The sequence below is a fragment of the Branchiostoma belcheri genome, unplaced genomic scaffold (genome assembly GCF_001625305.1).
Source record: "Branchiostoma belcheri isolate BF01 breed outbred unplaced genomic scaffold, Haploidv18h27 scaffold35, whole genome shotgun sequence".
Classification (NCBI taxonomy): domain Eukaryota; kingdom Metazoa; phylum Chordata; class Leptocardii; order Amphioxiformes; family Branchiostomatidae; genus Branchiostoma; species Branchiostoma belcheri.
Genome location: NW_017803965.1, coordinates 1881210 through 1897808, shown reverse-complemented (window position 1 = coordinate 1897808; position 16599 = coordinate 1881210). Strand labels below are relative to the sequence as shown.

At 38.6% G+C, this 16599-nt stretch overlaps 1 protein-coding gene across 1 annotated transcript in view; it reads right to left on the bottom strand.

The window, feature by feature from the left end:
* LOC109475818 (G patch domain-containing protein 8-like) overlaps positions 1-16599 on the bottom strand; it is a 179300-nt gene that overhangs the window by 58391 nt on the left and 104310 nt on the right. Inside the window, 2 exon segments of the mRNA XM_019776603.1 lie at positions 2095-2162; positions 13511-13583. Of these exon segments, the coding sequence (XP_019632162.1) occupies positions 2095-2162; positions 13511-13583 (141 nt within the window).

Here is a 16599-nt window from a genome sequence, read left to right as displayed (position 1 = left end):
TATACATAATGGACTATACATTCACAAGGATACATCAATGTGTGCAAAACTACATGACAGTAAAGAGAACTTGTCCCAACCTTTCATTCCTTCATAAATATTAACAGGCCTATCAGTAAGTATGGCCATTTTCTGCTTACGCACTTCACAGTGTGTCAATTATTCAATCTGAAGGTAATAAAACTACTCCCAGCCAAGAAGACATGATTATTAAACTTGAGGATAAAAGAACTCACCTTAAGCCAGCTTCCTGCGGAGGCTCAAGTGCTTTCTGGGTTCTTAGTGATATAAATAACTCAAAGTGAAGAAGCTTACATAACTCTCGTAATACACTATACTTTAATGGCAAAAAATGCCACTGGTTACAAAAGATGGCAACAACTGTATAAAAGGCCATAACTGTATTAAGGCCATGTTGATTTGATTATATGGATGACATCTTGCGCGCATGATTTTTTGTCTGTTTTCAACATACTGTAAATTGTACAAAGCAGCTGCTAAATAAGCAAAATATATGCCGTAAATTACAAAGAAAAAAGAGAAAAGAAGAGTCTCATTATTTGCTATTATAGCAAACTCTGTGTGTTAAGTCGTTTCTTCAATCTTCATGTTCACATAGATTTCATCATTAAAGCAACTTTTTTTCACAAACTTTTTTTTTTCATTCACACGCTGGCTGTTTTGGAGTTTCCTAGAGGATGTCATCCATAATGATCAAATAAACATGGCCTATTAGAAACGTTTTTGCATGCATAGAGGTTTTGTGTGTGTGTGTGTGTGTGTGTGTGTGTGTGTGTGTTGTGTGTTTTTGTGTAAAGAGTATCTAGTACATTTCCCAAAATATCACAGCATATCTTCATATTATTCACATCTTTTTTCTTTCCATTTCACAAATATGATATGACATATAATATTCATACCCTGATAATATTTACATTGTGTAAAGTGTGCTGCTTAAAACCTTGAAGACTACAGATACAGCATTTAAAACTAACAATAACTATAATAACCTTGTGCACAAAAAACTAGCAATGCACAATAAATATTATTGCAATAGAGTATGATAAATGCTATACATGTGAGTGTGTGTGTGTGTAACCTCATACTGTACAACATGCATAGGGTACCTTATCTGTCGAAAGGCATGCAACCCTTCCCCATGGAATCCCACAAGAGATGGCTAATCTCGATAAAGAAGCTACATTTCCTTACCTTTGTGTAGGTTGCATATCAAATGTCAAAGGAGTCAAAGGGATGATAACATTCAGATGCCATGGGTACGAGCAAAGATTTTCATACCGTAAATCTGGTTATTGTAACAACTTCGTATTTGCAGCAGTCTTCATGAAAGTCCTTTAACACTCTTGTATAATTTATTGCAGTATCCAGACCTTATCTATATTGGTTAGTCATGAAACCAATTGTTTTGCAATTCACAGAAGAAAAATAACCAGACTTACAGTATCTATTGCACAACATATTCTTGACTTACCCCAAGACGACGTTTTAGAATAGCACCACAATAAACAAGAATAATTCAAAATCAAAGGAAGAACAAATCAGTAACAGCACCAAGACCACAGAAGCTTCCATTCTTGGTAAAATCAAGCAATTTCAACATTCTGGTTAACTCTAAGCTACTCTGTTCAAAGCCAAGAAGTTTAACATTTTTTCTTACATCAAAAAAGTGCAAATAATACTTACCTGTGGTAATCTGAAGAATGTTAACAATAAAAAGACAATAAATAGGGTGGCTTCCAAGCTGTTTTCCCCAATGAAATTGTGAAAAAAACTCTTGAATTAGAAAGCAATAACACGTTCACAAACAGCAGCAGACATGTAATATATCAAGGTTATCATTTAGATCCCTGTGGGGTTAAGAAAAATGACATTACCACTAAACAGAGACTTTTGCTATTAACATACTAATTGGAAATTTTCACACCCGAATTCAGACTGCAATTTAAGGGGTGACTTTAACTCTTCATTTTAAATTGTCTTGCAGAAATTTGACTTATGTTGACATACAAAAGTATAAAAGAAAAGTTACTGAGCTTGAAAATTAAGTAAGCTCGATAAAGCATGTGTTAGTACCTCCATTTCCATTCGTCCGACGCCGAGAAGGTCGTCTTTTACTTCGATGGGGAGGGGGTCGGTGCGGCCTGTAACGAAAAACGACAGTGGTATCCAAGTTCACTACACGGCGCACTACACAGCGGCAAGAAACAACAAAATTGTGGAGAACAGCAAAACGCATGAGAGCCACCAGCACCCCAAGTCCAGGATACCTATTGCCTTCCACAGTCCCTACTGCTGTGTTGGACAGAGTTCTATACATCATCAAAAAATTTACAATCGAAAAGTGACAAAAGTATATCAGCAATTTTCTGTGGTCGAAAACTCTCCACAAAGTGTTGACTGTTTTCAAAAATTGAGCCAGATATGTACTAGTTCATCACGTAATGTAAAGCTTTCAATTAAAATATGCCATTACGGAGGAAAAATACTGCCAAAATAGTGTTGGGAAACTGTAACAACCTTTTCAGCACCAAGGAAAGAACCAGTATTGATAAAAGCCCATTTTGCTGCCTCTTTGCACCAAACACATGTGGAAGTAATATTCTAATTTGTAAAATCATCCTTCATTTTATGACAAGGCCTAGTTTTTCCCCCCTAACCAAAGGTTGTCTTTTGTGTGACAATGCAAGAAACAGCCTCTTCCTGTGTAAGTCACGCCATACCACTTACCAAATACATTATTTAAGTAAAGTGCATTTGCTTCACTACTAACTTGTGGTTGTCATACTGGACATTCCTTTGTCCAGCAATTACAGGTCAGAGACATTTGTCGCCATGAAAAAATTATAAGTCCCATCCTGCTACCGTCTGCTTTCTTTCATTATCCTATTGAGAATGTAATTGCAATTGTCCTAGGGGCAGTTGTAATGCACAGGCCATGTTTTTGAAAAGTTATCTGATGGTACAGATGTTCACTGACTACAACAGTGTTCTACCCAGCCTGGAATGTATTTCTGTCATTGTGAATTTGTTAGACCTAAAATCACATCAATGCTCTAGCAAGAAATTTGTGAAATCTTGACCCTCTGAAACACGGCGGTCTGTCACTACGGTATTCTTTCCCATTGCTAGGCGCGTTCTAAAAGGTATCGGATTACAAGACGCTATTTGGGCCGAGTTTGGCCTACCAGTAAAACACTTGAAAATAAACAAAAAGGATTTAATGGTAAATTTCGTCAAATTAAAATGAAATTATTACCTTAACATCCTTTCAATATTAGCTGTTTATGTTAAATCATTGATTTTTCAAAATTTCGCTCTGAAAGACCACAAGTCATGTCATGTTTTTAGGCAAACATCGTTTTAACCTGGCTACGTATATTACCCCAGATCCCCGATTTTTATATTTTTCGACGACTAGGAATAAGATAAAAAATCGTGTTTTAGGGATTTTTTAATTTTTGATTTTAAGTCTAGTTTTTGTCGACATATTGGTGAAAAAATGATTTTTCTTTACATTTTTCGCACTAAATTACCCATGATTCAAAATTGAGACCATTTTTAAAAAATCCCTAAAACACGATTTTCGGGACAACCGTTACAGTCATTTTGAGCCGTAAATGGGGTATGCTTGACTTTCCATGCTTCCAGGTTAAAACGAGTTTTGCAGACATGTCATGTCGACCAAAAGTCTGCATTGTGTTATTTATACTGGCGTAAAGAATCATTACAGTATTCAAGGTCACCCAAGGATACGACAGTAGCTTCGCTACATGTTACATGTCCACAAAAAAATGATAGCGGACATGTACTGTCCAGGAAACTGTTTTTATCTATAGAAAAGTGTTGTTTTTTATCTGTTGAACGGCACGGAGGCAGAAAGGCTTGTTTTGCCGCTTTATTGTAAATGACTGCAGGTGACCCCGAAATAGAACGCGGGTTCGATTCGAATTGCCCAGATCGAACACGATCGAACACAGTTCGGGTTCTATGGCATGTGGGAACTTTGCAACCCAGATTTTACCACCGTGAAATGCCATTTCCTGCATTTTGAGGGGCAAAGTTTGCTGGTAGACTAAGCTCTTTTTTTATTTCTTTACAAGCCAATTTTTGTCCATCAAAGACGACAGATTCTGCAAATTTTTGTCTGTCACAAGAAGCAAAAATTTTGCCAAATGACAGAAAGATGGACACTGACTAGAACACAGGACTGAAGTGTTGACAGCCACTCTGCCAAGTATGGCAAGTCTACTGGAAGTCAGTCAATCCTTTTACAGTACGCAAGTCCTACAAAACTGCTAGTGTGTGCAGCAGGAAGTGACAGAAACAGATTGCAGGTGTAAGGTTAGGTGACAGCACTTTTACCACACCTGTTATCTCTTCATACACAGCTCCTGGGAGGAAACACCAATACATTGGACCACAGTTTGACATCAATTCATCTGGACATTTTAGTTGTTGACCAGTCAAGACAGCTTTCATATAAATGTCTTTTGATTTAAGCCACACCAACCCGCTTCATTTTTACCTGATTTGAAAAAAAAAAGGTTTAGGTCATGAATCAACCCCAAATACTTATATTTATTTTGGCCCCAAAAGTACTAGTCTTCCTAACTCTGTTACAGTTTATCAATGCAGCAATTTGATTTTAAGTTCAAAATTTGTTGTTTAAACTCTAAACCAGCCTTCATGGTATGTTGACATCATGGCTTCTATGTTAGCTTTTGGGGCTATAGGAGGATGCAAGTTTTAATTTTTTTTGCCTGTCGCTTCATATTTTTTCTGAACAAGAAATCAAGTTGGTGTGGCCTTACAAACAAAGAACTGAATTTAAGTACAATGGTGATTCTTTTCGTAAAGAGCCAATCTTAGTCATCACAATTTTTTGGCATTAAACGTGCAAAGCTGTTTTTAATGTTTCTACCAATCAAAGGTCTACAGTATGTTTTTGGGCTTTGAATGGGAAATATATGGCAAACTATATCATGTACAAACCTGGATAGTTCCTGCAATATGTCAAATCTTTTGCAGTCAAGAAGTTGGCAGTTGAAATTGGTACATTCCAGGAAAGCAGGAATGCACTTACAGAAGGCGTAAATCATTTATTCACAAATGGCTCCTACATAATGGTGGGGGGTATTAACTTGTCATGCCGTGGGAGGTGGGGAACATGATTCTGTTACCCTCTGGGGTTGTCTGCTGGTATTCCAATCGGGGCAAATTACACCATACAAAGGAAACACACCCGGGTTGACCGGCCATTAGCCAATGAACGCTGACAGGTAATTACAGCGGGAAGAAGATTCTTCCAGAGAGATCTCTTCCAATTAGAACCCTGCAATGGCTGTGAATTTCACCACGGTATTGTGTTTTAGTAGAGGTATTCACTGCAGTTTCAGAGCAGCAACACTGGATTTTCAAAGTCAATTTTCTGGTCATTCTTTGGATGTTGAATCAACCCTATCCCATTGCATACTGATATCTATGTGTGAGATGTCACTGAAGGAAAACACTTGCTTGTTTTGTATCCTAGGCTTGTTCTAGAATATTTTCTTGTTTTCCTGCTCTGAAATTGTATTGGATACCTTTTAAAGAGTATATGCACTTAAGTACAAATGTATTGCACTTTTTTTGACAACTGTAGAAGGAAAATTTAGACAAAGAATGGTTTTACTTTGCATTTTTTAGGTAAAATTGTGACAGGTAAAAAATGTTACTTTTACTGATGTTGATATCAAATCATGACCTATTTTGGTAGAAGCAAAAATGTTCATAGTTAGAACTCAGATTTTAACACAGCAGTTAGGAACTGGTAAGGAATCTTAGAGAACTGTCAAGACTCGTCGCCAACAGAAAACACAACCAGTTACCATAGCAACGGATCTCCGGGAGCCATCTGTTGAGAGAAGAACATACCAAGCAAGGTTAAAATGGCTCGCACCCACAAACACACATGGCAAAGCAAGATTCAAGGAATAAACAAACGCCCACTTTCGCACAAAAAAACAGCCTGGAACAAGTGTATGTACACTCAGGCTGTTTCAATTCCTGAACATCTAAAACAAAGTTTTATTGTATGTATCATTCAAGTCAAAAGAAATTTTGCCCAGGTGATTGCAGTAATTGAATAAACAAATGTGCTTTTAATTCTTCTGAAACACTCGTAATTTATGGCCCCCTTGTTCAAGCCACAAAAATTCTTTGTTGAAAGCATGCTATCGTGTAAATCATTTTAATATTGTGTAGATGTCAAAAATGTTCATGTTTCCTTGATGTCATTTTCCTCAGTCACATTACATACATTTATAAATGAATGAAAAAACTACACAGATGCAAAAGACAAACAATTTTAACAACAATTTGCTGTCAACAAGATATTTTGTCGAAGTTTTTTGATTTTGTGGATTTTTGATTTTGTGGCTCTAGCTGTCAGAAATACATTTGTAAGTCATAATCTCTTGTACTGATTTGTTCCAATCTGTCCAAACCTGAGCAGAAATGAGAACTGTTACAACTTAACCAGGATAAGCATGGCAGAAAAAATGTGACCATCGAGCCAAGAAGATGGTTGATGAGACAGTTATCACCTGATGTTTTCTTACTGGTAACCACAAAAAAGGGCAGACAAAGTGCGAAGAGTTAGAGAAATTACCATGTCTTTCTCGCCAGCGTTACCTATGAACAATTGGTGGTGAAAAAAAGCATTGTGTAAATAACAATGCACAAGACTGGTATGCAATACAATTGAAAAAAGAGCAGCAATTGTTGAATGGCCCATATCAAAATGAAAGCAGGTGCACTGCAATACATATAAATGGTGTACATCTATGTCAAACACTCTGCAAGGTACTTGTTGTTACATAATTATGCTGCAGTTCTATCTAGATACAAAACTACATCCCTATTCAAGCTCTTACATACACTTCTCAGACAGTACGCATTTCATAAAATCTCATTTCAGATTCACTGCATACACACAGGCACACACACAAATAAACAACCTCTCTCTCACATACACACACACACATAACCATAGACACACACACTCCTTTACCACTCTTTAAAAAAGCATCCATCCCCAATACAGCCATGACAACCATTTCAACACACACCTGTTTTAGAACAGAGAGGAGGTTGCATGATGTCCTCTAATCCCACATTCCATCTGCTCTCCACTGATCAGCATGGAATTAAAGTATGGGGAATGCTCACAGGAGAGGAGAGCATGTCGTGCTAGGTAGGGTGATCGTGGTGTGAGTATCTAAGCCCTCCCCCGCGTATCAATTCATCAGAGGAAACACTTTTGTATGTGGACCTACTCAGTTAGGGGAGGTATCATTTATGTCAGGGGGGGAGTCTAAACGCAGAGGGGTCTATTCTTAAGAAATGGAGTGGGGTTGACCTGGGATTCTTGTCTTACGTATCGGCTCACAGGGTTATTTGAAACATGAAGAACTTTTCTGCAGTCAACATAAAATAGACAAGCATGTCAAAGGATATGCATAATCATGCAGATGTAATCTAGTATCATGTCTCATATATTATACACCTTTTACTGCATTTTCATGAAAAACGGAAAAACACTTTTTTTAAATCAAATTATATCAGAAAAAAGACTTCTTGCAAAGAAAGGTAGCTTGAATGTGGAGTCATTAAATATTTCCTGTTACTAGTACTATGTAAATAACAAAGCAGTTTTGTCATCAAGGCCTCTAACCACTCAAGCATGAGTAATATTTTAATGCACAGCAGTATAAATTTACGACAGACCAGATTTATGGATGCGTGATATACATTGTACACTAGTGTGATGGGAAGGCAGCTATTGCAGGTTAGGCCAATACCAATTTAATTTGTTTGTTCTTGGATTTTTTTCAGAAAAAGAAAAAGTAACAGCTAGAGCAAAAATAAAAAAAGGGCCTAGCTATCGGCATCCTAAGATAGCTCCAAAAGTACAATATGAATCATGAAGTCAACATAGAGTGTACCAGGCTGGTTTATAATTCAAACAATGAATTTTGAACTTTTTATCAAATCACTGCCATTGACAGATTGACAAACTCTAACAACTAGGAAGACAAGGACAGGCTTGAACTGTTGGGGCTGAAATATAAGCAGTTTTGGAGTTGATTCACAACCTGTATATTTTTTCCAAATAAGATTTAAAAAATATAGTGTGCAAATCCGAGAAACGATTGATTAAATTGGTGTGGCCTTGAGTCAACTTTTTAAAGACCACTGTCGCCTTCATCAGGATCAATGAATGACCACAATCACTTCAAAAATGTAATCTCGCAAGAGTTACGGATACAGACACATGACCTTATTCACACATTTGAAGATATTTATAATGTCCAATTTCTGTTTTCCCAACTTTTCACACCATATCTCTCCACTGACCTAATTTTTGTAACTTATTTTCAGTCAACTTTAAAAATTGCCTGTTCTGAAAAACGAGATACACATATGTAGTATGGTTCTAATGGAAAAGCAAATTTCATCATGAAATTGGCACATAATATCAAATGATGGAAATTCAATTACTGGGTCCAAATTGATACCTGATGCCTACTGCAAACTTGGAATCTACAGGGAAATCTTGAGTTCGGATTATCGGAAAGTAATTTGGGTATTAAATGTGACTTACAGTTAATAAAAAGATATCTAAGCCCTAAAACACGATTCAATCTGAAGCATACATTATAGAAATGAAGTCTTGTCACTGCTCCAAAGTTAACTAACCCCAGACTACATGTAACTTTACCTCTACCAGTACTAGAATTCACAATTTGCAATCAAGTTTGTCTAAGGCAACCATCCATATGACCGAGGAAAAGTGGTCTTCTTAGACAAGTGGTCCTTTTACACAAAAAGCATGGCCACAAGACAAGACAGAGGACAAGAAAACTGCAGCAAAACTTCCACCTATTCTATAATAGAATGCCCCATTGACCCAAGGTGACCCAGCTGGTGCCAGTTTACATGTACATTGCACAAAGACTGTCATGCAGTCATAATCAATGGCAAGTGGACTGAATCCACCGAGATTTCTTGCTAGTTATCATCAAAATGACACGGTCATCATAGGCAAACATTGGCCCATGTGCGGTGTGAAAAGTGCTAGTCACAGTCGCGTTGGACAAGAGGTCTGCAAGTCTCTTCATGCTTACATCAATCGTTTGGGCAAGCTTGACTGTATGTTAACAATGACACAACCTGACTTTGATTCTATTCATAAGAGAGGGATATTTAGACCAACCCCCTATCTTTTCCTCTTGTGTCATCAAATAAAATCTATCTTGAAGGTTTGCAACATTTTTCTTTCAAACTTTCACTGCTCAAATCTTTACAATGCTTTGCTTGCTGTTTCTAGTTGCATGACACAGACATCACCCAGTCTACAATATGCATGTACATGATGACCAGTTCAATGTACATTGTAATACACCACTCTATCAAATATCCTCAGAGACTAGCCCTGCCACTATTGGTGAAAAAGGAACAAGGACATGTTGACCTTGGCTTTCCGAAATGTCAGTAATTTAGCATTCAGAAAATTCATACTTTACATTAAGGAAATGAGGAATTGTTGCATTGGTCTGAAGCAAACTCAATTATTCTTTTAGGACAAAAGAACAAGATATTTGCACAACAAGAGTACATAAGTATGTAAACAATAGATAGAAACTTGTGCAAGAGTAGGGTTACTGGTATTTGTCTTTTTTGAAAATCACTCTCTGTCAGTGATCTAGAAGAAAAAATCGTGGAAATCTTAATTTGAAAGTGAGAAACCCAAGCTAGTAATCACTAATTTGGTTCCAACTTCCTGACAATTTTCCTCCGAGGAGAGTGGCATAAAAGGTTTAGCACCATAATGCCTTATTCAAACACCTGGGCCCAGCCGGCTCATCCGCAATCTTCACTGCAAATATGTTTACTGTCTTTTAGGTCTCAACTGGGATAATCCACACAGAATGTGATCACCGGGTTGGAATTGAATGGAGAAAAGACGATACCTCAGACGACTTGTGTGCTGAATGATACATTAGGCTGGGACCTCTCTCCCTACATATGAAACACGATCACACTGCCTTGTCCTCAGGTTGGGTCAAGAAAAATCAAAGAAAGGCCATGCCAATTTCATTTGTTGGTTCTCGGATTTTTTTCAACAAAAAATGAAGCAACAGGGCAAAATAAAATCAAATAAAAACAAGCCTAGGTATTCTATGATAGCCTCAAAAGCTACGAAGGCCAGTTTATAATTCAAACAATGAATTTTTTCCTTTTTGTCAAACCAATGCATTGAATAATGGAAAAACTGTAACAACTAGCAAGACAATGAGCTTTTTGCAATCTTGAGGGCCAAAATATGAGCATTAGGGAATTGATTCGTAACCTGAATCTTTATTTTTTGGAATCAGAAAAAAATGAAGCAGGCAAACCCTAGAATCAATTGGTTAAATTGGTGTGGACTAAGGGGGAAAGACAGCATTCAGAAAATAATACATTAGTAACTCTGTGATCCTTTTAATCTAAAATAAAATAAAAGAAGGATGGGGGATTTTAAAACTCCTGTCTTACTGCCTTAAGCCCTAGACTAGAGACTGTCTTCAGCTCCAAACTATGTTAAGTCCAAAAAAGTCCAAATTTATGTTAAGAAAGACTGACAAATACAGTGTAGAGTTATTTGCATGCTGTTTTATACTTGGATTTTTCTTTTCCCCTAAATCCAAGCTATCTTCTATCTCTCTGTCTCTCTCTATCCTGTTTAATGGCTGTTGAGAGTTAGCTCAATGTAAAAAAAAATGAGGAAATTTGCATTAATCAATATAGACAAGTAATGAAGGTCAAATGTGGTTTAGATTTCCTAGATTTGAACTCTACTCACTTCTTGGCCTTAACTACGTGTGTATTACCTCCCTTGTGTCTTTGAAATGTTTGTGTCATCCGCCTTTTACACCCCGCAAAGTGTGGCTGTATCTGTGATTACAGCTGGGAAGCTGTAATTTCCAAGTTGCAGAGACTGGAACACGATCTTGATCCATGGTGCTGAATTCGGTGTTGCTGTTGCATGCTAACGCCTTCGATCTGGCCAGGGTGGCAAGGGCAAGTCAACAGGATGGTTTATCACATCAACCAATCCTGTGACTTAATATGCAAATGTTTGCCCTTCGGGCCAAGGGCAAATCTTCAGTGTGGACAGACTTAAAATACCCTGAGGTTTTCACATCCATGCCGATGACTGTTTAGCCCTTTTTTGCTGGAAAATGGGTAGAAAAAGGACCCCCCTCCCCCAAAAAAGATGCAAAAAAAGATGGGTGGAGAGAACTAGTGAGGTGAATAGATGATGATTCAAGGAAGCTTCTTAAACTTAAAGAAGACAAAAACAAATTTTTGGTATCCTCCTCATGAAAACAGGTGACAAATCTGTACTACAAATTTAGATTTAATTCAAGCATCTTACATTTAATAGTATCATTTTCGTGGCAATACCACTTCGAAAAAATTCACATTTCCAAAAACATGCCCATACCAGGACCATACATTTATGTAACACACAAGGTAGGTATCCTGATCAAATGTGCCCAGGATTACCCCAAACGCAAAATAGATGAGACTATTAGCTCTCTCCATTGGTTTTGCAGCTTTGGTCCAGTGCCTTGGCAATTTTATTTAGCCAGCCGCACAATCACCTTACTGATAAATATCCCATCTCGCAGGAAAAGTTCGAACTATGGCAGAATACGGATGGGTCGACTGAGTTTTCCTTCGGGCCTTAGGATGACTGAATGGCAGAGAGGCAGCGAGGGATTGGAGCTTAAGCAAGAAGTATAACCTTACTGGGACATTTTTGCCTGACAAAAAGTTTTTGCTGACAGTGGTATTAATAAGGACGTTGCAGGGAAACATACAAAGGGGGTGGGGGGGTGCGAAGGCACCTAGAACTATTGTTGTCACCAAGTACGTACAGTAGGCGCACCATCAATAGATGGCTTAAATCAATGTTTAGAGTTAGATGTGTAAAGGTTAGGTGTATCAAGTCGGTATACTGTAGCCAGCTGCTGCCACACTGTGTGCCTGCAAAGCTGGTGTGTTACACTGAGGGGAGGTTACAGGTATATTGGCTATATAGATACAGAAGCTGGTGTGTTACGCTGAGGGGCAGTTATAAAGATATACAGACACAAACCCTAAACAGTATCGTCTGCCTGCTGTGTTTCATCTTATACAACTCCCTAATTTATATTCCTCTCTTAAAACTTTGTGCTTACTGTTCAACCTTGTATTTACACAAATTTGGCACCATAGGGTCACTCTGAAGGGATAAGGAAGAAATAATTAGAGCCCTGATTGTATTTTCATCTTCATTACTGTCTTGTGACCAATATTTTCTCTGTAGTCAAGCCCCGTAAAAAACAATCTAAACTTTGGAATGCCGAGGGTTAAAATGATTATCTAACATTGCCAGGCAACCCAATCAGTCCATCTTAACTACATGATACAAAGGTCACAGTGTCCTTGATGAATTTTGATTACCTTGGGTAAAGTAACTAAGCTACATCATAAACAGTGGTGAGGCTTCCCTGGCAGTTTATAGGTGGTTCTCGTTACATCTCGGAACCATTTGGACATTTTACGACATCCCGGCTGCCAAAATCAGGTCCAAATTATTGAAAACAATGTTGTAATATGGTGAAGAAGGCCAGACTTTAACGACTGGGGCGCTGCAACAGATAACAGGCAAGGGCAAAAGAGACTTGGGCTGGCTTATCTTTTGTTTGATCATCGATAAATATGCATGGAACACTGCTTGGGGATGTAAGGGGCTTCACATCTGGAGCTTAAAAGGCAACAATTGCTACAAAAAAGCAATAAATCTACATCTGACAGACATAGCCTGCGGTAAAAACTTCCACATGAGAAACAAACACGAAGTACTTGTAAGTAAGTCACTTAGTCTAGCTAAAACTGAAAATAAATTTTTCTTTCTCGTTTTCCATGAATTGTTAACTTTGCCGTAGGCACATATTAATAGCAGTGAATATACACTCCTTTTCATAGAATTATTGCTTTATGATGTGTCAACATTATAATTTACATTTTGATCAAGCAAGGGGGGACAAGTCAAATATAGAAACCATGGCTCTTGGTACAGTTGATGAAGCTATCGAACAGTCTTCCATTGAACACAAGATTAAACAGTCTGCTTCCTATCAACAGAAACAGCAGCACTGATTTCCTCTGGGATTCACCTCAACATGCAACTTTTGTCCCTCTGGATTTCACTTTTAAAACAGGAGAAACTGATATCTGGTGCACACACACATTACACTCATTTATTCACTCTCTCAAACACAATGACATTCACATTCTTACAGCCCCCTCCCCCAACCAGTAACTTTTGGCAGATGGTAGCAAAGCAATCAAAGAACACCACAAATGTCAACTGTAAATGACGCAGGGTTACGATATGGAGGAAACTGGTTTTTACCTTGCTCCTTCCGCCCGAGTCCTTGCCCCACGCGCCAGCCATGCTTCTGGAGCAGCCGGTGTCCCAAGTTGTCCTGTTGTCAGGGAAACAGAAAAGACGACAACGAAAATACAGAAAATCTGATACAGTTTGAGGTCTGGCCTGGCCAGTGCTGACAGCTATGGATAATTTATCCCCCTTGTAATGGACTACTTACTCGCCAATTAGCACACGGCCATTAAATCTTAATTGATCAAATCAATAACATGCCATTACTGAAATTTATGAGCACTCAAGCAGCGGAAATGCCACCATAAACTAAACACCATTATAGTGGAGCGAAGAAGCCTGACGGAGGGTCTGCGCTATGTTCTGGGAGCATTCCAAATGATACCGGGCACCTTCCCAATTGCTATTGACCCTGAAAAGGCTGGAAACAGAAGGCAGGGTCAGAGCCGTGGGCAAAAGACATTAGTTAGTGGACACAAGTAAGACAGACGAGCGGGGGAGAAAATAACCCACAAAAGGATGTAGCTGCGAAGGGCAAATCAAGCCAAGATACATGGCTTGTCCTGTCGGCCTCCCATTTCCCGAGTAGCAAATGTCCGAACTCTGCTTTATCTCCTGAAAACTGGGAACGAACATCATAGTTAGAGCCTCATAATCAATACATAATGGGGCGGAATGGTCCTTGGTTGACTTTGATGCACAGGCAAGCAGGCCGTTCCCACATCCCTTAAGCCCGGGATCGTCGGGACGCCACATTTACGGGATATCTTATGTCACCCGTACCGGGGAAAAGTGATCAAAGATTGAAATAAACCAAATCACCAGATAGAAGGTATTATTGCCGCTTCCCCGAGTCAGAGTGCTAGATTAATGGGAAGTGGTCACGCCGGGCCACAATCCACGCATCAGTATGCGTCGCCCTCCATCCTGCATTCCGAAGCTTTCTTGGGCTCATATTTATACTTTATTCATGGCTTTGCATAAAAACTCTATCAAAGATAAAACCAAGACCCTGATCTCTATGGAAAAGAATTCTGGCGTGCATATATTGAGTAAGGTTGGGGGAGTAACACAATTACCGGCCTTCATTGTCGCAATCCCAAGGTTCACCACCAATCTAATACAATCTTCTACCAAATTTCTCCGAATTGTGCGGAGGTCTTGGGCCGTATTCATCAGATTACTTGATCAACGTGCAGGCATGCACATGCATTCCGGCTGAGCTGCCACGGCACGCCAAAGATCGCACTTAGGGTGAATTCTGCCCGCATTTCGTAGATACAGATCGTGCGGGATTATGTCTGAAGCAATGCTGCTGCATTACAAGTGTTCCTCTCCACACTGGGCGAAAGCAACCTAGTTCAATGGTTCCTGCAAGACCTTAATTGCTACTGGATATTTAAACTGTAGAAAACTACAAATCACAAGTGGAATAATATTCTGTCTTAAATATTTCGTACTAAGTGCAGGCAATATCAGTCCATCCTTACATAGACGAAAAGACTAGTCCAAAAAATACCTACTCCAAAAAATTACTTAGACAAAAAATCAATTCTATTTCTCCATCCATTTCACACCACAGCATGGCTCCACTAGCCTCCCTTCTGACTTCTAATTGGGTCACCAACAACATGCCACTGATTTTGTTACTTTAATCCAATCAAATTTTGCTGACATCCCAATGTGACAATAGAGTTACACTCACAGTATCTCTCAGGCCGGGTTTCTATTGAGATGCAAACTGAAAATACATTTTGTCTCAGTGTAACCAGTAAGAGTAAGTTTATGCACCTATGATTATAGTTGCCTAATGCAAACCACATTTGGGTTACTTTACAATCATATTATGAAGGTTTTTACACCTCACTGGGGATGAAATACCCATTTGCAACATGCAATTTGCAAACATGAACTAAAATTGAAGGTAAGATATGGCAATGTTCAATTTAGCACTATAAAAATTCAAGGCCACTAAGTGTAGTGCTATAAAGTTATCAATTAGGCAAATTTCATCCAACTACTGCTGAAACTTCACCTGCATTTAAATATTGCTGACCAGTATTATAATCTCCTCTGTCACAATTTTTATTAAGCAATACTGGCTATTCATACATATACATAGAAACTAACTGTATACATCAGATACTCTCATTATGTTTACCGAAGGAAAACATATTATATTTGCTCATTTCCTCCTCCTCCTCTTCTCCAAACACCTAAAAATCGTAGATATTTTCGTAATTAGAGCTTGGAGGAAAATGAAATTCAGCATGCTGGTAGGTTGGTACGTTAGACATTGAACCTTGGTCATTTTGGCCAACATAGATGTCAGAAAATGATTTTATTGGCAAAAAATGGGTGAAAAAAGTTGCATTTTAAGCCAAAAATCGAACAAAAAGAACGCGTTTGGAACATTCGAACAACCATGGAACAATGGAACAGCGTGTTCGATAACCGCGGTCAATGACCCTAGCGCTACGCAGGGAACACCCGAGATTTCCAAATATGGGCATCCGCCCTCGTATGACACGAGAAGAGATCGGTGGATCAATGTCAGCGGTCAGTTTTCATTTTTCTTCGTAAAATACGGTCATATGAATACCAGTCTCGAGTAGAGAATATTGCATTGGGATTTGGGGTTCAATATCCACAATTAGGACTGCAGATTTCCACAGAACGCCGGCGACTTTGTGTAATTTTTTGCATGTCACCGCCGGCTCAAATAAAAAAAAACACTCATAATTTACACTAGCTCCTGACTTGATAGAATCTCGTATGTATAGAGATTTAGGCTTGCTGCCGTTTTGAAAATAAAGTAAACAGAATTGTGTTCATCTGTAACTATTGTCGACTTTGTAATGTGGGTGCGGGGCCGGGGGAGGGGGCGTTTGTTTACGTTTATATAAACATGGATCTGACATTACATTTTGTCGTTTTGTCAGACAGTTTCAATCTTTTTCGGGATAACACAGTACAGTTCATGGGATAAGCATCAAATCGGGATTCATCGGGATATCCCGGGATTTTTCGGGAACCATGTTGACTAAGATTTTTACAGACAGACGGTGCAGCGCATGTTTGTTTCCAAATTATGCATGATG